This window comes from Bufo gargarizans, chromosome 5, assembly GCF_014858855.1.
Source record: "Bufo gargarizans isolate SCDJY-AF-19 chromosome 5, ASM1485885v1, whole genome shotgun sequence".
Classification (NCBI taxonomy): domain Eukaryota; kingdom Metazoa; phylum Chordata; class Amphibia; order Anura; family Bufonidae; genus Bufo; species Bufo gargarizans.
In genome coordinates, this window is record NC_058084.1 from 147,875,787 (window position 1) to 147,900,789 (window position 25,003).

Below are 25,003 nucleotides of genomic sequence, written 5' to 3' on the forward strand. Positions count from 1 at the left end.
CGACCCATTCATTTCTATGGGGCTGTTCACATGAGAGGTGATTTTCACGCATCACTTATGCGTTGCGTGAAAATCACAGCATTCTCTATTTTGTGCGTTTTTCACGTAACACAGGCCCCATAGAAATGAATGGGGTTGCGTGAAAATCGCAAGCATCCGCAAGCAAGTGCGGATGCGGTGTGATTTTCACGCACGGTTGCTAGGAGACGATCGGGATGGAGACCCGATCATTATTATTTTCCCTTATAACATGGATAAATGGGAAAATAATAGCATTCTGAATATAGAATGCATAGTAAAATAGCGCTGGAGGGGGTTAGGGTTAAAAAAAAAACTAAAAAAAAATTTAACTCCCCTTAGTCCACTTGATCGCGCTGCCCGGCATCTCGTCTGTCTCCTTTGCTGAACAGGACCTGTGGTGACGTCACTCCGGTCATCACATGTTCCATCACATGATCTTTTACCGTGGTGATGGATAATGTGATGACCGGAGTGACGTCACCACAGGTCCTGTTCCTGAAATGAATGCTCACCACAGGTCCTGTTCCTGAAATGAATGCTCACCACAGGTCCTGTTCCTGAAATGAATGCTCACCACAGGTCCTGTTCAGGAGACAGAAGAGATGTCGGGCTACGCGATCAAGTGGACTAAGGGGAGTTAAATTATTATTATTATTTTTTAACCCCTCCAGCGCTATTTTACTATGCATTCTGTATTCAGAATGCTATTATTTTCCCTTATAACCATGTTATAAGGGAAAATAATACAATCTACAGAACACCGATCCCAGACCCGAACTTCTGTGACAATGTTTTGCACTCGCGCGGAAAAATAGCGGGTGTTCCCGCAACGCACCCGCACATTTTCCTGCAACGCCCGTCTGAAGGAGGCCTTACTGCCTGGTTTCTCCACAGCTCTTCCCTGATGGTCCCAGGAGCTTACTGTCAAGGGAACCTTCTAATCAGTGGACATTGTCTAAAGTGGAAACCCTCTTAAGGGGATTACAAGTGTTTTTTTCTGTAAGAGTTTTCAAGCAGAAAACCCTCAGCCCAATACAGTACCAGCAAAGGGAGTGAGATTTGACAAATCTCATGCACACTTTGCTTTTTTTCTCCAGTGAGGAAATTGACCTGTCGTGCGAATTTTAAGATCTGCAGCATGCCAATTGTTTGTGCGATTCTGCACCTTCCGTAGAGTGCTTTTCTCCATAGACTTCAATTGGGTTGTTAAACAGGAAACACACAAAAATGCACCAAAACTGGTTTGTTTGTTTTTTGTGTGGATTTTCTGAAGACAAATCACTGTGTGCAGGTACTGTAGAGGGGTTGTAGCCAAGACAGATCAGTCATAGAAATATAGAATGTGTCGGCAGATGAGAACCATTTGGCCCATCTAGTCTGCCCAATATACTGAATACTATGGATAGCCCCTGGCCCTATCTTATATGAAGGATGGCCTTATGCCTATCCCATGCATGCTTAAACTCCTCCACTGTATTTGCAGCTACCACTTCTGTAGGAATGCTATTCCATGCATCCACTACTCTCTCAGTAAAGTAATACTTCCTGATATTACTTTTAAACCTTTGCCCCTTATTAATTCCATTGAAAGTCAATAGATCAGTGTTCTATTGTGTCAGAAAACGGATCCGTCCCCATTGACTTGCATTGTGGGCCATGCCGGATCAGTTTAGCTCTGCATCCCAGGATGGAAAGAAAACCACAGCTTGCTGCGGTTTGCTCTCCGGTATGGGAACACAACCAAACGAAACGGAATGCTTTTTTGTACATTCCGTTCAGTTAAGTTTTTCCCCCATTGACAATGAAAGTCGACAAAACGGATGCGTTTTTCTACAGTATTGAGATCCTATGACGGATCTCAATACCGGAAAATAGAAACACTAGTGTGAAAGTAGCCCAAGTTCATAAACATGAGTAATACCCAACTCCTATATGAAACATTTCCAGGCACTCAAAACCTTCCAACAATTGCAAATATAAAAGTGTTAAATGATATACCAACAAATATCTATATCTATCTTTCAAATTACACTGGGTCCAATTACATTTATTGAGGGAGAAGGCCAAATCAATTACCTTTGACATCAGGATCATCCGTGTGCGGCTCAAGGTTTTCAATCATCTCTTCCAGCTCTTTTCTTGTGGCCATGGCTATATTCGGGGAGCCAGGGGATGATGCCTTCTGAACTGCTAGCCTACTGTCTGGGCTGTGTGCTTCCGCTTGTGCATGCCGCAGTTCCAGATCTAGATCTATATCAGGAATTGGAGTCCTCCAGTAATGGAACGAATTGAATAGCTCTTGCTCAGTGACAGGGCTCTCCTGAGATTGCATTATTGAAACTTTAGACGCTTCAGCATCAGGAGAACCCGGTTCTGGTTCAACAGAGTCAGCTGAATTCTCCAAAGGCAAAGTGCAATGTGAAATAAAGTCTGAGTGATTGCTGATCCTAAAAAGTTCATCTGAAGCTGGATCATCATCCAAGTTGGTTTCTAGCTTCACAGTGAAGGTAACAGGGTTGCTGTCTGGTTGAGAATCCTCTTCTGCCACTTCTTCTTGTGTAATGCTCTCTGTATCTTCTGGCAGGTGATCATTCGACTGGCTGATAAAAAGAAGTGCAATTTAAGACTCTGGGACAGTAGCATTTAAAACTGAGAAAAAGAATAGTTCTTTCTATGACATGACCGAAGAGTATAACACTCACGAAGGTTGGCTTAGACAAAAAAAACTTTAACCCGTTTTTCCTGGTTGGTTGATTCAAGGGAAATTCACGATTCATTTTTAAACGATGAATGCTATAACAGGAATATTAAAAGGGACTGTGTGATCTGGGACTTTGATGGCATATCGCTAGGACATGCCATCAAAGTCAGAGAAGGTGCGGGAAGTGTGTTTAAGAAGTGAAAACTTAAGACAGATCCAGTCAGAAGTATATGCATAATACCTTAAAGGGAACCTGTCACCTCAAAATTGCATCTACACCCGACAGCAGTACCTCATAGTAGCTCGCAGCCTGTTAATAATCATATTTCATCCTGCTGTCCGATGCTGCGCAAGTTAAAAAAAAAACGCAGTTTTATTCTCCAGCAGTGCACTCTGTAGTAATGCGCTCTCCCATCTCCTGCTGCCGCTGTTAGCTGGGTTTCATCGGTGCAATACGCATGCGCGAGACTTGGGGAATCGCGGCCGCTCTGCAGGCTGTCACTCTCAGGCAAGAGGGGATGGTTAGGGGGCGTGGTTACCTTGACTTCAAGCTGGCCGGCACTATAGCCCTGATGGAGAATAAAACAGCTTTTTTTTTTTTACTTATGCAGCATCGGACAACAGGATAAAACATACGATTATTAACAGGCTGCGAACTACTATGAGATACTGCCGGCAGGTGTAGATGCATTTTTTAGGTGACAGGTTCCCTTTAAAAGGAGTTGTGTCACTTCAGCAAATAGCATTTATTACGTAGAGAAAATTAATACAGGACACTTACTAATATATTAGGACGGTCCATGTTGCTTCCTTTGCTGGCTGGATTCATTTTTCCATCACATTTTACACTTATTGTTTTCCATGGTTATGACCACTCTGCATTCAATCAGCAATCGCCGTGGTTAAGCACTGTAGAAAAAAGCACCAACTTATGTGAGCTCCCACAGTCCTGGCCACAAGAGAGGCTGGCAAGCACGAGCACCATTGCTGGATTTCAGGGTGGCTGTAACCATGGAAACGAGCAGTGTATAGTGTGATGGAAAAATGAATCCAGCCAGCCAAGGCAGCAATATGGACAACCACAATACATTAGTAAGTGTCTTGTATTAACTTTCTCTACATGATAAAGGTCACTTGCTGAAGTGAGACAACCCCTTTAATTCAAACTCTATAGTTGAGATTCCCATTAAAACAAAAAGAACAGAAAAACAGACCTCTCAGTGGAGTCATTCGGTTTTACATCCTCAGCTGCTTTACATTCTTCTTCTTTAAAGTATTGACCAGAACTTGATGGATTTGCAAAAGTAGATATAAAAGGCCCAAGAGATTGAAAGGCAGCTTGGCGTACCTACAATAAAATAATTAATTCTTTAGGTATCTTCACTCGACAGTATTTTCTCACGTGCGTTATTAAGACAGAAATTAGAGGCAGATCCTTTGATTTCTGCCATGGATTTTAAGTATGCAATGTGGCATTATCCCCATGGTCAATAACCCTTTTGTTTCCAGCGCTGCACATGTACGGCGCTGAAGCTGTGTAAACATGGTGCCCACTTGCACGTGCAGCAGGCGCCATGGCCAGCAGGTCTCTGCTGTTTCATACAGCAGAGACCTGCGGCTAATTACAGTGACTGGCAATAATGCCGATCGCGGTAATTAAAAAAATAAATAAAAAATAAATAAATAATAATAAAAAATAAATTATATATATATATATACACACACACACACACACACATACATACATACACACACTAGGGCTGCAACGATTAATCGATTATATTCGATAACTGGATTCGTTGTCGACAAATCCAGTTATCGAATAATCGCCATTCGTTGCTATGCGGGCGGGCGGGCGCTGCATCTTTATTTTACCTTTTTACAATGACACTCCTGTAACAGGCAGAGCGGACAGCGGCGTAACGTCACTCACGTGACACGCCTGCTCCGCCTCCTTCATTCATGAAGTGGGCGGAGCAGGTGCGTCACGTGATTGAGTGACGTTACGCCGCCGTCCGCTCTGCCTGGCTGTTACAGGAGCGTCATTGTAAAAAGGTAAAATAAAGATGCAGACGTGATTAGTCCGACTTATAAGCATCGGGGCCGGGGCTGTTATGGGGAGGGGGGAGGATCTGTCTATGGCACTGCTATGGGGAGGGGGGTCTGTGTATAGCACTGCTATGGGGAGGGGGGAGGATCTGTCTATGGCACTGCTATGGGGAGGGGGGTCTGTGTATAGCACTGCTATGGGGAGGAGGGGGGGTCTGTGTATGGCACTGCTATGGGAAGGGGGGTCTGTGTATAGCACTGCTATGGGGAGGAGGGGGGGGTCTGTGTATGGCACTGCTATGGGAAGGGGGATCTGTGCACTGTTATGAGGAAAGGGATCTGTGCACTGTTATGCCCATAACAGTGCACAGATCCCCCTCTCCATAACTGCGCCGCCCACAGATCCCCCTCTCCATAACTGCGCCGCCCACAGATCCCCTTCTCCATAACTGCGCCGCCCACAGATCCCCCTCTCCATAACTGCGCCGCCCACAGATCCCCCTCTCCATAACTGCGCCGCCCACAGATCCCCCTCTCCATAACTGCGCCGCCCACAGATCCCCCTCTCCATAACTGCGCCGCCCACAGATCCCCCTCTCCATAACTGCGCCGCCCACAGATCCCCCTCTCCATAACTGCGCCGCCCACAGATCCCCCCTCTCCATAACTGCGCCGCCCACAGATCCCCCTCTCCATAACTGCGCCGCCCACAGATCCCCCTCTACATAACTGCGCCGCCCACAGATCCCCCTCTCCATAACTGCGCCGCCCACAGATCCCCCTCTCCATAACTGCGCCGCCCACAGATCCCCCTCTCCATAACTGCGCCGTCCACAGATCCCCCATAATAGTGTCGTCCACAATTTGTTTTAATATGGCCTTTGAACATAATTTTTCAAGTAAGATCATATAAACCTCTGTTTTGTAATTTTGTCGTTTTTCCCGATTAATCGTAGAAATTAATCGATTATTCAAATAATCGTTAGCTGCAGCCCTAACACACACACACACACTTTAAGTCACCCCCTTTCCATATAATAAAAAAAAACAAAAAACTAAGTAACAAATATAAATATCATGGGTATCACCGCGACAGAAAACAAATTTTTAAAAAGTTACAACACGGTGAATGGCGTAACAGAAAAAAGGGTCAAAATTGGCGATTTGCCATTTTTTCACCGCTTCTCTTACCCCAAAAATAAAAATGTTATAAAATGTGATCAAAAAGTCACACCCACTCCAAAATGGTATCAATAAAAACTACGGATTGTCCCGCAAAAAATGAGCCCCTATATAGCTCACTATACATAAAAAGTTATAGGGGTCAGAATATGGTGATGTAAAAAAAAAAAAAAAATTTTTATATATATATTATATTTTTTTTTTTTAAATCTAAATGTATTTTTACACTATTTAGAACAACCTACACATAATGGGGTATCGTTGCAATCGTACTGACCCAGAGAATAAAGGGCATGGGTCAGTTTTGCCGCAAATGAAACGCCATGGGAACAAAACCCATAAAACAGTGGAGGTATTGCGCTTTTTTTTTTTTTTCCACCCCATTTAGAATTTTATAGCTTCCCACTAAATTTTATGACATATCTAATGGTGGAATTAGAAAGTACAACTTGTCCCACAAAAAATAAGCCCCCATACAGCTACGTGAATAGAAATATAAAAAAGTTATGGCTCAGGGAAGAAAAACAGAAAAACCTCTGGTAAAGGGTTAAATGAGACCTTGCGTTTCCTGCCCGTCATTGCGGAAATGCTATTCACATGCATGGACTGCAAATTTGTCCCATTGGAAATGCAGTGAACTCTGCATTACAGCCATTTCTGTAGCAGTCATACAGGGAGGGCTGTCAGTCACTAAAGATACCGCCCACTGGACTCCTAGACCCAGAATGAGCAGAGATATAAAGGGGTTGTCCGGGTTCAGAGTTGAACCCGGACATACCTCCATTTTCACCCCGGCAGCCCTTCTGACGGGCATCGGAGCAGTTCATGCGCCGATGCTCTCCTTTGCCCTGCGCTAAATTGCACAGGACAAAGGCATTTTTTGGAGATCCGGTGACGTACCAGGACTCTCCATGGGGCTACCAGGAAGCTTGATGATGTCACTGGCACTGATGAGCGGGATTTAGCGGTGCCCTAGCCAGTAAAACTGCTAGGGCAGCGCTAAAGCCCAACCCATCAGAACTGGTGACGTCACCGAACACAATGCCGGGCGGAAGTGTGTTATTGAAAACAAAAGAGACCTTGCCCGGCGCAATTTAGCGCAGGGCAAGGGAGCGCATCGGAGCATCAGATGCTCCGATGCTAGCCTCAGGGGGGGCTGCCTGGGTGAAAATAAGGGTATGTCCGGGTTCAGCTCTGAACCCGGACAGCCCCTTTAAAGCGAAGAAAGAAGAAGCTGCTTTACAGCTTTTTTTTATTAAACTATATATCAACCTAGTCAACTGCTCCTGGCCGTCTGCCTGAAGGTTTAACTGCATTTGTCTGCTTTAAACCTACAAAACTACTATTTTTGTCTTTTTGCAAACAACTGGTGACTATCTTTCCTCCTCCATATCAAAGACTGCATTCGACACTATATATTTTTATGCTACCAATTCCATTTTTAAGCCGAGTCATAAGATCATCTGTAAGTGTTACTGCCTGTGGTCTTCCACAAAAAGTGATGGGTGTTTAAAATTCATGCAAACCATTAAACTTACCCATCTAGATGGGTCACTTATTAAGTTAATGAAAAGGACAGAGAGTCTAGTGCGACGAAGCTCTTGTGATGTGGCACATGACACAGCCATGAAACACTCGGCACAGGCTTTCCGCACACCCCACACATTGTCGGAACAGAGCTGGAAAAAGCGAGGTAACTGGAATAGAGAGGGACAGTTTTAGGATGTGCAGCTAAGTAGTCTGTGCTCAATATCTTGTCACTCTGATCATTTATATACACTCACCAGCATCTTCTCTGTTGCTTCTTGGCCTACAACACTGCAGATATCACCAAAATTGGCTGCACAAACCTAAAAAAAAAAAAAAAAAAAAAAAAAAAAAAGGAGAAAAAAGGATTACCATGAAAGCCACAATTTTGTTTGTAACCTACAACTGTTGTTCAGTATTTAGCATAAGGGTCCATTCACACGTCCGCATCCGTTCCGCAATGGACGTGTGACTAGACCCTTAGTGTGTGCAAGCAGCAGTGGATACACAAAAAAAAAAAAAAAAAAAAAAAAAGAGAGAGGATATTGCAGGGAAATATGTGCAGGGAAAAGCTCAGATAATCACAAACCAGCCTCCCGGCTGCAATATTTAGTCTGGGCAGCCTTCCTTTACAGCTTCAATTCCAAGCGAGGCATTACAGGACTGCTCATTACCCCAACTGTCTGTTACTGGGTATGGCCGGGTTACATGAGACTGAATTGTACTTATTCCCATGCTACACACAGCATACTGTGGTCAGTAGTCAAAGAGAAGCAACCATATGTAGCTAATACAGTAGGACATTTTGGTGGGTATTACCAATAATTGTTTTGCAGTATAATCCTCCTATCTAGTACTGTTTTAGATACAAATTTGTGCTAAAAGTATATTAGGAAATAAGTTGTTCTTTTCTGTGACACTTTCGAAGTCTAAATTTCGGTATGACCATTTCCAAAGCTTTAGGTGACCACATACCTTACGGACATGAAACATTCTGCAGTCACAACACATTTCACAAAACCGGGGAAGGATCAGCCTCTCTGTTATATCTTTACCCACCATTGAGGCCATTTTGCACATTATCTACGAAACAAATCATACAATACAAAATGATTACAAACCACCACATGTACAAGCAGTGGTACACTAAAGAACAGCTGCAAAAAATACGTACAATAACCAATGTTTTAAAAACGCCCTCCTTGGTCACCCGCCTGCCCACATAGCGCTGCACTGGATCCTGATGTACACACATCGTCAGGACATAGTGTGCGCTTACGCATCGTGTGAAGAAGAGGATGAAAGATCTCTGGAGTGTCAGCAGCACCCCTACAAGAAACCTAAGTATTTTAGTTCACTGGGGCTGCAGCTGGGCACTAATGGCTAGGAGGGAGGAGTGGGGAAACTGATGGTAGTGGGGGGGGGAGGGGGGCAGCTGGTGGCATTGGAGGGGGGGGGGGGCTGATGACACGGCAACTGATGACATGGGGAAGCTGGTGGCATTGCTGGAGGAACTAATTGCATTGGAGAGGAGCAACTGATGGCATAAGGAAGGGGAGGGGGGAATGATGGCAGGGGCGCTGATGAGTTTCTATAGAAATCGTTCTTTCAATTCGTTTTTTCTTACTACCATATAACCCATCTGATTATTCAGTAGAATACTTGATTACTAAAATAATATATAGCTGCAACCCTAGTATAGGAAATACACAAAAAGAAACCTATTTGCTGCTATCAAGGAAGGAAGTCTTTCAAATAGTCCAAAATTCTGGCACAGCCATCTAGTGTTTGACAATAACTATTTAAACTGGGCAGGTTTTACCCTGCTGACACCGCTTTCCGGCAGGCTGTCGGGAATCGGCCGGACAAAAACTGCGCGCCGAGCTTTTTGTCCGGCAAATTCTCGGCATCTATGCAGAGTTTCAGCCGGATCACCGCCGGACCATATTACTGTTAATCAGGCCGGACAGCACTGCGGCAGCATATGATTTGGCAGGCTGTTCGCGAATGGAACAGGCTACCGGATCTGTAAATGCTAGTGTGAAACAAGAAATACAAGAAAGACAATCTTCAGACTCACCGCTACAGCTTCAGTCTTGACGTCATCGTTGCTGTCTGGGGCAGTGAGATCTATAAGCACCGGACATACTTTACTTTCCACATCTGACCTTTCTATCAGTTCCTGCTCCAGTAACACCAGCAAAGCTGCTTGACTTGTCTTCCTTACCTGAAACATTACATCAATATTTTTTGAATTTCCAAATATTGTTAGTCTATACTGCTAAAAAGTTAGGAGCCGGTAACCACATGTTGTAGTAGAGAGTTCTGAAGTGTAACCAGCTTTTGGCACGGTCACTGAATAAAAACCCAGTTATCAATGCTGTTTAGGAAGTATGGAAATTGTGGAACTACATCTCCAAGCCACACTTTTAAACCACAGACCTATGGCCTGAGATATTATATTGGGCACTGCACAATTTTAAATATTTCTATGTACAATTCAATGAAAAAAACTCAAACCTGGTTATTCTGGTCAGCGAGATACCTCACTACAATGGGTAAAAGATATTTGGAGAAAGCGTGGGGAATTGATGGCCTGTTTTCTTGGCAGAACATTGCAAGGTGAGGCACTTGTTCCATGAGTTCAGCACGTACTGTGGGTTCTGCACAGAAAAGAAGACAGGTCATGCTCAGTATTGCTTAAAGGAGTGGTCTTTAAAGAAAAAAAAAAAAAAAAAAAAAGGGTTGTGTTATCAGATATTAGTGGCATCTCTCTAGAATGGGGCCCTAAAGTACCCTTGAGTGGCCACCTTTTCATTCACCTCTATGGGACTGCTGGAAACAGCCAAGACAGCATTCAGCTTTTTTCGGAACTTCCATAAAAGTGAATGGAGGGTGGCCGCACTTGCGCAGTTTGCTCTCGTTCACTATGGCAGCCCTGTTTTAGATATAGGAGAGGGTCCCACCTCCGGGACCAGCACCTATATGACATTGGTGGCATTTGCTAGAGAAATGCCACCAATGTCTCAGATGAGACAATGCCTTTAAATGATGACCTATCCTCAGAATAAGCCATTACTAGCTAATAAGCAGGGGTCCTACATCCCACACGCCAACTCCACTGACATAAGTCCGCACCAGAGGTACACAACACTGTTGACGTTGTAGTGGCAGGAGCTTGCTACTACAGCACTTCTCGCAATTACTTCACTGGGAGCAGCTACATGGCAGCGAGTGCCCGCTGTTACAACTTTGCTGGTGTTGGATGATGATGGAGCTACACAAACCAGCTAATCAGTGGTGGTGTGGAGTGTCAGACCCCCACCGATCAGCTAGTGCGGGACTATCAGAAACTAGGCCATCACATAAAGGGGTTGTCTCATCTGAGACACTAGTGGCCACCAATGTCAGACAGACACTGGACAACCCCTTTAAAGAGTACCTTTCATGGATCCAGACATTATGAAATAACTAGCAGGTTATGCAGGGCATAGTGCAGGGATGTAATATCGCTTACTAGTTAGCTGCTGTGCTCCCGTACACTTTTCCCTCCTGGTATGCTAATGAATAGCATCGGTACAGGGAGGAGGAGACTGCCCAGTTTCTCTGTGGGCGTCTACTTCTCCCTGGTTGTAGCGCTGTCCAATCGCAGCAGAGAGCGTCACAGCCAGGGAGAAGGTGAGTATTTTTTTCTCCCTGGCTGTGATGCCCTCCCCTGGGATTGGACAGCGCTACAACCATTGAGGACCGGGCAGTCTCCTCCTCCCTGTACCGATGCTAGTCATTAGCATACCAGGAGGGGGAAGTGAACTGGGGCACAGCGGGCGAACAGAGTGGTGCCCAGAAAAACTAGTAAGCGATATTAAATCCCTGCACTATGCCCTACATAACCTGCTAAGTTATTTCATAATGTCTGGACCCATAAAATAAGGTTCTCTATAAAGTTGATTGTGACAGATAGAAGATGCATCCAAGCATCACATACATTGCAGGGACACGTCAGTTACCATTATAAAAATGAGTACATACCAGAATCTTCGGAAAGTTTTGTAACCCTCTCTAGCACAGCAATACAATCTTTCTCATCATCGCTGACTTCTTTTAAGGTGTCCAGTAAACTTCGCGCAACCATTTGTCTGCATCACAAACAAGGACAACTGACATTTGTTTAAAGGCAAAATAGGAAAAACAATAGCTCATATTACAATACAAAAATAAGATGAAATCATTTGTGCAGATATGAAATTATGGACAGAACCAACATTGTTCGCCACTACAAGCCTTCCACAGTCTCACATTAAAATTCAGTGCACATGAGGACTACACTAAGAGAAAGGAAAGAGGAGGCCCGTTTTCTTGGCACTAGACCGGGGGAATCAGCTGGCTGGAGGGGAACATTTTATTTTTGGGCTATATAAAACGTCACAATCTAACAAGCTCCACATTTGCTTTGGTCTATAATAGCTACTAACACAATTTCTAAAGTAGGAGAAAACGTTTCAATGTCTACTATATAACAAAAAAAAAAAAAACAACTCAACTAAACAGCTCGACATATCTGTGCATCTCTAAGGATACTTTCACACCAGTGTTTTTGCGGATCCGTCATGGATCGGCAAAAACGCTTCAGTTACAATAATACAACCGCATCCATCCGTCATGAACAGACCTGGTTGTATTATGTCTGCTATAGCCATGATCCGTCTTGAACACCACTGAAAGTCAATGGGGGACGGATCCGTTTTCTATTGTTCCAAAGAAAACGGATCCGTCCTTATTGACTTACATTGTGTGCCAGGACGGATCCGTTTGGCTCTGCTTCGTCAGGCAGACAGCAAAACGCTGCAGGCAGCGTTTTGGTGTCCGCAACCAGAGCGGAGGCAAACTGATGCATTCTGAGCGGATCCTTTTCCATTCACAATGCAATAGGGCAAAAACGGTAGTGTGAAAGTAGCCTTATAGACGAGACCTGCTGCCCATTGGAAAGGCAATGCGTAAAGACCAAACGGTCTTACATTAGCCACAAATTCCTGAAGTAATGCCAAACACACAGCACTACTTATCTTGTGCCGAGTTATAGCATATATTAGGGGTACACACAGTGTAACAGAAAATACTACTAAACAAGCGTAAAAGAAAGCCGCATGAGTTACAAGCAGGTTTTGCATTTTTTTTGCTATACGAGGTACTAACATAGTCCAACACAAAGATAAAAACTACAAGTCTATGTACTTGCCTGTTAAATATATTTTCACTTGCAGCGTACTTGTCCAGTCTTCCAAGAGGGGTCAACATTTCATCTTGTGAGACAAAGTCCAAGGCTGAAGGTAGAATAATCACATCAGACTCTGAGCTGTAGTCATCCACACCAACTAGCAGAAACATCAGAAACATGGCTTGAAAAATCAAGATATATTAAACTACCAAACACTGGTTGTTGCACTTCTGTGGTCTGTTCTCCAGTCAGATACAGACCACCCGTGCCACTATGACTCGAAAAGCAACACATTTTGAGGAATTCTGTTAGGCTTGCTTTCAACAATTGATGGGATCACAGATATTGTGCAAAAAATACCCCCAAAGAAATTATTACTCAATCGGCATATATTTGTAAAATTTGAAATGTTGGAGCCCTGCCTCTCTCAGCCCAATAGACGTGAATGGAGCACAGGAGACCAACATGCGCACTACAACTCTCTTTAGTCAGGGGACCCGAACCTCTCACATTTGGGATCACACGGTGTCCAGTGGTGATAAGTAATTTTTATGGGATAACCCTTTAAACAATGTGCTATCGTCAACAGACACCCTCAAGTCAACATAGACCTGTGTGCAACAGATCCGGTATAAGGGCTCGTTCAGACAACTGTATGTGTTTTGTGGTCCGCAAAATACGGACACCGGCCAGCCTCATGATAGGAATGCCCATTCTTCTCCGCTACTGTGGACAAGAATAGTACATGTTCTATCTTTTTTGTGGGGCCATGGAACTGAGGTACAGAAGCTGTCCACATCATTTGCCGCCCCATTGAGATGAATAGGTCAGCATCTATTTCGCTAAATTGCGGAATGGATGCGGACACAAAAAATATGTTTGTGTGAATGGGCCCTAACACAATGCAGACGTGAACATGGGCTAACACTGCAGAAGTAGTTAGGAGAACCTGACCGCTCTCCTGAAAAATCTGGTCGGGATGAAATTAACTATCTTTCAAACAAAAATGATGCGTGTAAAACTGTAAAGATCTGTTGGCACATCGGGAAGAATTAAGTTGGATGGTGAAGCCTGCGACTGCTATGAATCTCATCAAATAATTCTCTCATCGTTGAATAGGCATTTTCTATGAGAGCGACAGCCATGTGCCTTCCACAAATTGCGGAACGCACACGGGCCGGTATCTGTGTTTTGCGGACCGCAAAACACATACTGCCGACTGAATGAGCCCTTGCTCATGGGCAGGGTCCAGTGTTTTTGTTATCTCATACAAAAGATACATCACCTGTCAGCTCTGTATTTCAGGCCACAGAGAAACACGGAGACCGGATTTTAGTACATTTAGACCTCAAGCACACAAAGGTATGTTTGGTCTGCATCTGATCCGCATTTTTTGCGGATTGGATGCGGACCCGTTCACTTCCATGGGGCCCCAAAAGATGCGGACAGCACATTCTTTGCGAGTTTAAATGACTGTAATGGCCAACATGGAGAAGAACGTGTACGGCTGTGTCTGAAAAACCATTGGTCACCAGACGATTGCTGGTTCAGTCATCGACTTTCTCCTGCTAATGCGTATGGCCTCGATAAGAATGCAAGCATCACTGAAGAGTCCACGCACCGGACACTACAGGGGTTGTCACAGAATCAGCCCCTATCCTCACGACATCACCTCTATTCGCCCAGCAGCAGCTCTGGCCATTGCAACCCAACCATGAACTGCATGCAATTGCCCTGGCCACTGCAAGGGGAAGTATATGAAGGGCAACTTCCCTAGCAAAATCAGCTTTTGCCAGGGGTGCAAGAAGCTGGAGCCACAGGAGTCAAATTACTGTAGTGGCATCAACATGACAAGGGCTTGACTTTGCAAGACAACCCATATAAAAAGTTCTCTCACCTATTGATGGGCAGGTATTCTATAACAGCATAGCTTGGCTGTTTCTATAACCCCAGTCCCCTCTGGCCGCCCTATACGATGGGTATTCCAATCTCAGCTGAGATGGGAATATCCCTTTGAGGCAACAATAACCATTCTTCCTATCTAGGCTGCCCGGGTCTGGATTCATAACACTATGTGGCACTGGCCGTTCCCCAGCAAACACCACTGGATCTTCACAAGAGCTGGAAGATCTGCCAGTGTCACTTACTGGAAACGGAGCCTGTTGCCAAGCAACAGCGCAAACAGGGATGACAGACGTGTATCGATTTCTCAGCTGAACTATATAACTAATGTGCCACTGCCTTAGCAAGCCATCCTAAGGAAGATGCTTTACACAAGTGATGCAAGACCCGTGTTCAGTCTGCTAAAAACATACAATTTTATACAGACCGCGTCCTTGTGCTTTCCATTTTGTTTTTTGCAGACCCATTGACTTGAATGGGCTGGTCTAGCTGCATGCGGCAATCTTCTCTGTACGGTGATTTGCACATGCGAATGGGCTGCTGACGACCATGGGGCAGTGTGCTGCAATGACCACTCGGGCGGGAACATCACTCGTCTGAGGTATAACCTAATAATTACAGCAGCAAACCTAAAAAGTTAACTACTTTGTGACTAATTACTGGAGAAGTAAGGCTTCATTCACATCTGCGTCGGGCATTGCGTCACAGATTCCTTTGGTGTCGGTCATGTACCGGATCAGCCTTTGGCTGGCAGCCATTTTTCTGTTCGGATGACGGAAAAGGAATCCAACACAGATGTGAACAAGGCCTAAACCAAGTCAAAAGAAAGGAGACGTTCCCTATTAAATGTGCTCTTCCATTGCATATGCGGGGTGTAAATGGTTTTGGGCACTTGTTTACATTTTAGATGGGTGGGATGGAGATAAAAGCAGATGCATTAATCTGTCAAACGGACATAATCTTCCATTAGCGTACATTCACACGGGATGTAACCGCTGTGGAGTGTGGTAAATCTGCCACATCTTACAGCACCAGCAAAGTGGATGAGACTTAGGCCCCCTGCGCACGACCGTGTCCGTATTTCAGTCTGCGAACAGATCCGCAAAAGATGGATGCCTTCAGTGTGCATTCCATGTTTTTACTCCCATCCATCAATAGAAAGGGCTATGCTCATCGGCAAAGCCGATCAGAACAGGACAAACTCTAATATATGGGTCCACAAAAAACACTGCCGTGTGCATGTCCCCATAGAAAAGAATGGGTAAGTGGGCTCTCCTCAAAAAAATTGCACATGGATGAAAAATATGGTAGTGTGAATGAGGCCTTTCAAGCATCGCAGAAACAAAAAGTGCAGCGTAAACTGACTTGCACCGAGTTTTCTATCTGCAGCATGTAAATTCTGCAGAAATGCCATCGTAGAAACCAGCCCATTTCAGGAGGTTTTTGAAGCAGTGGATTTTCTTGAGAGAAATTCTGCGGTGGAGTCATCCCATGTTATACCATTAAAGTGGAGAAGAAGAAAAAATAAAATAAAAGAAGTCTTGCCAGGAAAGGACAGTGGGTCCACAATATATGGGCCCCAGCCGTTTGTGCATCACATAACGGATGTGGACTTATTCACTTAAATGGGTCCACCATCCAGAATGGAGGTACGGAACCCCATCGAAGCAATACGGAGTGCTTCCATGGGGCTTCTCTTCATCCCACCGCACCACAAGGTGAATGGGTCTGGATCCGTCTGTGGCTCGTCAGTCTGCATGAGGCCTAAAATGTATTGGTGTCAATCATGTGCTGAATTGATCCTTGGCCTCCATTCACTTCTTCTGTTCTTATGATGGAACAGGAGGGCAGAAACTGATGTGAAGAAAGCTTTACTGCAGGAGAAGCTGCCGCAGTGTACAGCCATATTCAGACTTTGTGGAGCTGAACACGGATCTTACAAAGTAACGGGCAAGCAGCTGAATCCCTCAAGAAGGGGGGAAATACCCTGTCTGAGCATACCCCAAGTCCCCAAATGCAGACAGACAGAAAGGGTTAATCATTGAATTTAGGAGTCTCATTCAGTCCCATTGCCACAGGTGTATAAAATCCCGTACATAGCCATGCAGTTTGCAGCCTTTACAGACATTTGGTCATTCTAAAGAGCTCACTGAATTCCACTGTGGTCCTGTAATAGCATGCCACCTCTGCAACAAGCCAGTTCATGAAAGTTCTTCCCTCCTAGATATTCCACAATGAACTGTCAGTGGTATTATTGCAAAGTGGAAGAGTTTAGGAACCACAGCAACTCAGCTATGAAGTGGTAGACCACGAAACGTTACAGAGTGGGGTCACCGAGTGCATAATGTCACCAACACTGCTGTCTAACTGCAGAGATCCAAACCTCCTGGCATTAACATCAACCCAAAAACTGTTCCGGGAGCCTCATGGCACGGGTTTTTATGTCCGAGCTGCTGCACGCAAGCCTTACATCACCGAGCGTCAGAAGGAGTGGTATAAAGCACGCTACCACTGGGCTCTGGAGCTGAGAAAACACGTTCTGTGGGGCGATGAATCACGCTTCTCTATCTGGCAGTCGGATAAACAAGGATGGGTTTGGTAAATGTCAGGAGAAGGTTACCTGCCTGAATGCATTGTGCCAACTGTAAAGTGTGGGATTGTTGTTCAGGGGATGGCCTAGGCCCTTTTATTCCAGGGAAACGTAATCTTAAATGTAATCCCATTAAGACAACTTATCCCCTAACCACGGGATGGGCAGGGGTCAGACCGCTTGGGGTGCCGCCTGTCAATCATGAGAATGGCAGTCCATGCTCCCCAATTTAAATGAAGCAGCAGTCACACATGCTCAAACAGTGAGCACAGGCCCCCCCACGGTCATATTCATGTAGATCAGAAACGTTTCCTGTATCCTGTAGTACTATACTGTACACTGCCTGCTCATCGCTAAGGAGTGTTCATACGAATGCTGATTAGCAATAATGTACCTTTTAAAGGTGCCACCGATTACACGATGAACGAGCTAAATGCTCTGGATCTTTTATATCGTCACTTAAATCATTGTTTGCCGGCAGCAGATTGCGCCATCTCTGTCTAAACAGCATCTTTTTTGTATGGGGATGAACAATGGCATTGGTGGTCATTCCTCCCCATACTGTGGAGGGAGACCGTGGCCTAAAAATGCAACTTTCTTCTCCACTGACAAGCAAGCGATTGTCAGGAAGGAATGCCGACAATACCTGGTGGATAGGGGTAGGGGATAAGTTGTCTTAATGGAAAACTCCCTTAAATGCTTCAGCATATCAAGAAATTTTGGACATTTCTACGCTGCCAACTTTGTGGGAACAGTTTCTGTTCCAGCATGACTTTACCCCAGTGCACAAAGCAGGGTGCTTAAAGGGAACCTGTCACCAGGATTTTGTGCATAGAGCTGGGGACATGGGCTGCTAGATGGCCACTAGCACATCTGCAATACCCAGTCCCCATAGCGCTCTGCGCTTTTATTGTGTTAAAAAACAGTTTAGATCCATATGCAAATGACCTGATATGAGTCCTGTATCCAGCGGAAAGGAGCCCAGCACCGCCCCGCGTCCTTCGAATCTCCTCCTTGCTGGCTGACGTCACAGAGCTGGAGCGCCGAAATCTCGCGATGCGCGAGCTAGAGCATGCGCAGTGTCGGCATCATGTTCATTCCCTGTACTGGCATCAGCACAGGGAACGAACTACGCATGCGCTAGCTCGCGCATCGCGAGATTTGGCGCTCCAGCTCTGTGACGTCAGCCAGCAAGGAGGAGATTCGGAGGACGCGGGGCGGTGCTGGGCTCCTTTCCGCTTGACTCATCTCCGGATACAGGACTCATATCAGGTCATTTGCATATGGATCAAAACTGTTTTTTGACACAATAAAAGCGCAGAGCTATGGGGACTGGGTATTGCAGATGTGCTAGTGGCCATCTAGCAGCCCATGTCCCTAGCTCTATGCGCAAAATCCTGGTGACAGGTTCCCTTTAAAGGCGTAGACGAACTTGCTACAGCCTCTTCAAACAGCTGATCGGTCGAGGTGCTGGGAGTCGGACCCCCCAATGATCCCATACTGATGGCCTATCCTGAAGATAGGTCATCAATAGAGATGAGTGAACCTGAACTTCACCAGGTTCGGGTGGGTTGTGAAAATGAAATTCATAGGCGGAATGCAAAACGGAAGCCTTTAAGAGGCATTTCGTTTTGATCCGTCTTAATAGAAGTCTATGGCCAAGCATAACTGATCAGTCTGGTTTCCGTTACGCAGGAAGGAAAACAAAGTCCTGCATTACGGAAACCAGACAGATCCATTATGCTTGGCCATAGACTTCTATTACGACGGATCAAAACGAAATGTCTCTTTTAAAGGCTTCCGTTTTGCATTCAGTCTACGAATTCCGTTTTCCCAACCCACCTGAACCCAATGAAGTTCGGGTTCACTAATCCCAAGTCATCAGTATAAAACACTCGGAAAACCCCTTTAGCGATTACGAATTTAGAATAACAGCTCCTGTAGGTGTAATGTGTCCCCATACTTCTTCAATCAAGGGCACTGCAGGCAGACTTCCACCATACACATACGACGGATGCCACAATCAGGTTAAAATCCCCACCACAAAGTAAAGATACATGCGGATTTTGGTGTGGAACGTTTTTTTGCAGCATGTGAATCAGATTTCTTTGTTGCTACTACTGTAATTGCCTATACGACGAGGAAAATCCACAACGTTTAGGACACTTGTGCTCTACAACAACACAGGCACACAGTAAAGCAGACAGAATGGCAGAGTTTAAAGGGGTTCTCCAGGATTTTTTTACTGATGGCCTGTTCTTAGAATAGGCCATCAGTACCTGATCGGTGGGGATCCAACTCACTGGCACCCCCTGCTGATTGGCATTTCCTGAGTAGCCATAGCGCTAGAACCACACATCATTATCCATTATGTAGAGGACAGAGGTTGTTACTGCAGCACTGCGCCATTAAAGCAAACAAGAGTGCTGATGCAACCAGTTCTGATCGCTATACCATGGACAGAGCCGTGTAGTTAAGGTGCTGGAAATATTGCTGAAAAGCTGATCAGTGGTGTGCTGATCTGTTATTGATGACCTATCCTAATAATTGATGACAATTCTGGAGAACCCCCTTAAAATACCAGTGTGCATCATTGAATACTCTGCTTACCTGTATGGGGTACTTATTCACATGGATAGATAAGCTTATAGCAAACTATGCATACAAAGAAAACATTACATAGGTTATATGCATGAAAGAGAAGCCACGTGTCCATTACTTACATCCATCTATTTCTTCCTGGACATCATCTTGCAGCAGCGACAAATCTACAAGAAACACAAATACTCAGTGTATTAGACTCCTGCTGATAATGTACTGCATAGAGTATAAAAGCGAAAAGCAAATGCCATGCATACAGAGACTGTCATCCAGTAATAAAGGGAAACCATCAGAAAAGGGATGAGACACAAATAGTGTCCCTGTAGTATTATGACTGTGGAACAATGGGCAAGATGAATCTGTGCTTTCTGCCCTGAAGGAACGGCCTGTATACACAAGATGCACCCGTCATACGTCTACACTACGACTAAAGTGGAAAATCACTCATCTGCACCGTCTGGAGACCAGCCCTTGATGCAGAGAGTTTCACACTACATTTCTTTACAGAAAATCTTTTTGTCGCCATTTCTTTTTCACGTGTGGAGCAACAACCACCACTGCCAGACGTCACACTAAGAAACACTGCATTTTTGGTAGTGGAGCTTTTTTAGACTTGTCTATAGTGAAGAAAACGTCTGGATAAGGCCTCGTGCACACGGCCGTTGTTTTGGTCCGCATCCGAGCCGAAGTTTTGGCTCGGATGCGGACCCATTCACTTCAATGGGGACGCAAAAGATGCAGACAGCATTCTGTGTGCTGTCCGTATCCGTTGCCCTGCGAAAAAAAAAAAAAAATATATAACATGTCCTATTCTTGTCCACGTTTTGCGGACAAGAATAGGCAGTTATATTATAGGCTGTCCATGCCGTTCCACAAATTGCGGAATGTGCAGGGGCGCCATCCGTGTTTTGCGGATCCGCAAAAACACAACGGTCGTGTGCATGTAGCCTAATAACGACAAAAAAAATATCCCAATAAAAAGGCTTTAAAAAAAAAAAAAAAAAAAAAAAAAAAAAAAAAGAAGAAAGAAAAGCTGATCAGCTGTGGGTGTCGCTCCATGTGCGTTCTGCTTCCTCTTCACTACACTGCCCGTCTATGGGATTTTGACAGGCTGCCCGTGAAGCGTGCCTCAGGCTCAGCTCGCTATGACAGCACTGGCAGCCTTCACAAGGCCCCAGGCTGTCACAGAACTCAGAGCTCCATGATTTAGGGCTTGTGCACACGAACGTGTGTACTTTCCGTATCCGTTCTGTTTTTTTTTTTTGCGGACCGTATGTGGAATCATTCATTCCAACGGGTCAGCAAAAAATAAAAAAAGTGACTCAGCGTCCATTCCGCAAAAAAATAGAACATATCCTATCATTGTCCGCATTATGAACAAGGATAGTACTGTTCTATTAGGGGCCAGCTGTTCCATTCCGCAAAATACAGAATGCACAAGGACGTCCTAGGTATTTTTTGCATCTTTCAAACCTCTCATATAAAGTGGTCGCTGAGGGGTTAAACAACCGATATCGGCACCATCGCCAATCCCAGTCACTGTGCGACATGATGAGCCATAGGTTTATCTACTACCTCAGTTTTACATTGGAGCTTGTCTACGTTTAGACTAGGGATGAGCGAATCTAATATGGATGAAACATCCGAGGGCAATTCACATAAAACTTTGTTAGAATACCGTACGGAGCGAGCGCTCCGTACAGTATTAGAATGTATTGGCTCCTAGGAGCCCAAGTTATTATTACTTCTTAGTCTCGCGAGACTTCGGGTAATAACTTCAGAAATGTATTTCTACTGTAAAAATCCCTTCACCGAACTCAGGTTCGGTTCCAAGGTACCACTTGGAATTGAAACTGAATTCGGTAAAAGGTTTTTAACAGTAGAAATTAATTTATGAATAACTTCGGCTCATAGGAGCCAATACATTCTAATACTGTACGGAGTGCTCGCGCCGTATAGTATTCCAACAAAGTTTTACGTGAATCGACTTCGAAAGTATTATCCGAAGTCGATTCGCTCATCCCTAGTTTAGACTACCAAATGTCACTCAACATGGCTTAGACCAGGAGAAAAATAATGATGAGACAAAAAATAAAATGTCCAAGCTGGCGGAGCACGTTAATACATGCCATACAAGGGATGTGCACCAGAGAAGCTGGCACAATGGGCGACAGATGCTGGGCACAAGGACTATTATATATTTGCCCTTGTTTCATTCCTAAAGCTGGCCATCTACAGCTTTTACTAGGCCAACCCTAGCTGAGCAGCGGGGGTCCGACACTCTGCCCGATGATCAGCAAGCGTATCTTTGTCACCAGGACACTGCACCGTCAACTGTGTAATGGACAGAGCTCCCCAGTGCTGCACTGCAGTAACCAGCGCCCTCCATGACACTGGCGGGGCAGTGTAGTTCCAGCCCCGACTACCGGCGACAGTTACACCCAAACAGCTGATCGGCGGAGCGTAAGACCCCCCGCTGCTCAGCTAGTGTTGGCCTTGTAAAAGCTGGACAACCCCTGCTGAACCCATGACCACCTATTATGTCCCAACTCTCCCCCAACTGCAGAGGGGTTAGGGAAAGAATAGTCCGGCATGTAAGATCCCAACATGGCGGCCCATCTGTTCTCAAGAGAGAAGAGGCGTCTGTCAGCAGCTCACTCCCCATTACCAGGCCGAGCATGCATGTGCCTGCGGAGGAATAGCTTTCCACTGAACGACAATCATCTGATGGCCAACAAAACAGTCGTGTCCGCGCTCTAATCCGTGAAAAGGTGGAACACCGACATGTGAATCTGATATCTGTCAGTGAATGAGAATGTAAAGAGGAACCAGGCGGTCTGCAGAGTGTCTATAGGAGGACATTTTACATATGCTACGGTGGTGGACACACACCTTCCATCACTGAGAAACGGTGGAGAAAAGGACTACTACCTCCATGGTGGTTCACACAGGACTAGTCCCTCGCTGGCCACCATATTATACGGGGATAGATCTCCTGCTGAAGGAGCACCAATTCCTACAGCTCTGCCCCTAGCATCTGAGGGCCACAGATAAGCGTCCCAGGTGTATTTTGGCAGCAGCTTATCTCTAAGCCACCAGTCTGGGCATGCGCGTCCACCAGCAGCACCCAGCTTTCCCATACGATTCTAGAATCCAGGCTCCTCCACACTGACCGGTGACAGCAGACATCCCGCACACACACTCTCCCGCACACAGTGACACGCACACGGCGCCGTGCCTCTCACCCGCCATCTTGTGCCCCAGGCTGCGCCGCTACATGGAGTCTGCGGCCGAACAGTTCCGCCTGTCACCCGGGTGTGAGCAGCGGCCGTACCGGGGGGTGTGCGCTCGATGAGGGGGGTGTCCCCGCTACGTCCCGGCTCTCCGGCAGCTCCCCGGATCACACACACATCACCCAGCTCATCCGGACACAGCGCGCCGCCTCTTCCTGTGAGCACATCCCCCGCGCCTCCCCTTCCTGAGCACACACCTCATAACACGCCTCTGCTTCCCGTCACGTCGGGGCCCCTGCCCTGAGAAGGCCTTATGTGGCGGGGAGCCCCCCCCTGCCCTGAGAAGGCCTTATGTGGCGGGGAGCCCCCCCTGCCCTGAGAGGCCTTATGTGGCGGGGAGCCCCCCCTGCCCTGAGAGGCCTTATGTGCGGCTTCCCCCTGCCCTGAGAAGGCCTTATGTGGCGGGGAGCCCCCCCTGCCCTGAGAGGCCTTATGTGGCGGGGAGCCCCCCCTGCCCTGAGAGGCCTTATGTGGCAAGGCCCCCCCCCCTGCCCTGAGAGGCCTTATGTGGCGGGCCCCCCCCCTGCCCTGAGAGGCCTTATGTGCGGCTTCCCCCTGCCCTGAGAAGGCCTTATGTGGCGGGGAGCCCCCCCTGCCCTGAGAAGGCCTTATGTGGCGGGGAGCCCCCCCTGCCCTGAGAGGCCTTATGTGGCGGGGAGCCCCCCCTGCCCTGAGAGGCCTTATGTGGCGGGGAGCCCCCCCTGCCCTGAGAGGCCTTATGTGGCGGGGAGCCCCCCCTGCCCTGAGAGGCCTTATGTGCGGCTTCCCCCTGCCCTGAGAAGGCCTTATGTGGCGGGGAGCCCCCCCTGCCCTGAGAGGCCTTATGTGGCGGGGAGCCCCCCCTGCCCTGAGAGGCCTTATGTGGCAAGGCCCCCCCCCCTGCCCTGAGAGGCCTTATGTGGCGGGCCCCCCCCCTGCCCTGAGAGGCCTTATGTGGCGGGGCCCCCCCTGCCCTGAGAGGCCTTATGTGGCGGGGCCCCCCCTCCCCTGAGAGGCCTTATGTGGCGGGGCCCCCCCCTCCCCTGAGAGGCCTTATGTGGCAAGGGCCCCCCCTCCCCTGAGAGGCCTTATGTGGCGGGGCCCCCTGCCCTGAGAGGCCTTACATTTCTGCTCCAAATTGTCTCAAAACATTCTCCAGTTCATTTCAATAGTAGGGGGCACTTTTTTTTATACAAAGGAGCATGCCATATCTTGAAGCAGAATCAGCGCTGAATCTCTCATTAAAATGAATAGGAAGCAGAAAAAAACGGCTCCAAGTAAACACACATCGTGTGAACTGACCGTCAAAGATAAAAAACTAAATGAAATAAAAATATTTTTCTTTTAGCAAGGCAAAAAATAAGGGTACGGCGACACTGGGTGCACGAGAGCTGTCGCAGCCAGGATCTCAGTGTAGCAGTGATCCCATAGAAATGAATGGGGTTGCAGCTCCAGTCGCACGTGTGCCGTGACTGCAACCCCTGAATCTCTGAAACTGATGGGTTTTTGTTTGTGATTCATGGGTCTCGGCACACATGCGACTTATGATGCGACGCCATTTATTTCTATGGGATCACTACTACCCTCTGATGATCCTGACTACGACAGCTGTGCAACCAGTGTAGCCGTACGCTTATAGTTAATGGGGCTGGCGGGCATTCAGGTACCGTCCAGCAGTGCCGGAACTCTTGCTGCATATGTAAAACTTGCCTTACTAGAGGTTTCCATGCTTACATACAGTGCAAAAGTATTCACCCCCTTGACTTTTTTCATGTTTTGGTGCCTCACAATCTGGAATTAACATGGATTGTTTGAGGATTTGCATCATTTAATTTACAGAACATGCCCACAACTTTGAAGATTCACTCCCCTAAAGTCAATACTTTGTAGAGCCCCTTTTGCGGCAATCACAGCTCCAAGTCGCTTTGGATAAGGCTCTATGA

The 25,003-nt window shown here is 46.3% G+C and overlaps 1 protein-coding gene across 3 annotated transcripts in view; it reads right to left on the reverse strand.

Annotated features, from left to right (window-relative positions):
• The window catches only part of PPP4R1 (protein phosphatase 4 regulatory subunit 1), a 41,023-nt gene extending 17,766 nt beyond the window's left edge, over nt 1-23,257 (reverse strand). Inside the window, exons 1-11 of one of the 3 annotated variants that reach the window (XM_044293795.1) lie at nt 23,034-23,257; nt 19,911-19,955; nt 12,717-12,801; nt 11,510-11,616; nt 10,001-10,143; nt 9,561-9,707; nt 8,456-8,563; nt 7,738-7,803; nt 7,492-7,650; nt 3,937-4,070; nt 2,098-2,621 (exon numbers count right to left, since the gene is read on the reverse strand). In XM_044293795.1, coding sequence (XP_044149730.1) covers nt 2,098-2,621; nt 3,937-4,070; nt 7,492-7,650; nt 7,738-7,803; nt 8,456-8,563; nt 9,561-9,707; nt 10,001-10,143; nt 11,510-11,616; nt 12,717-12,801; nt 19,911-19,955; nt 23,034-23,040 — 1,525 coding nt within the window. In that variant the 5' untranslated portion in view covers nt 23,041-23,257. Of the gene's footprint in view, nt 1-2,097; nt 2,622-3,936; nt 4,071-7,491; nt 7,651-7,737; nt 7,804-8,455; nt 8,564-8,654; nt 8,810-9,560; nt 9,708-10,000; nt 10,144-11,509; nt 11,617-12,716; nt 12,853-19,910; nt 19,956-23,033 lie in introns of those variants that run through there. The other 2 variants (XM_044293794.1, XM_044293796.1) reach the window with 2 other exon arrangements.
• Nucleotides 23,258-25,003: the final 1,746 nt, after the last annotated feature.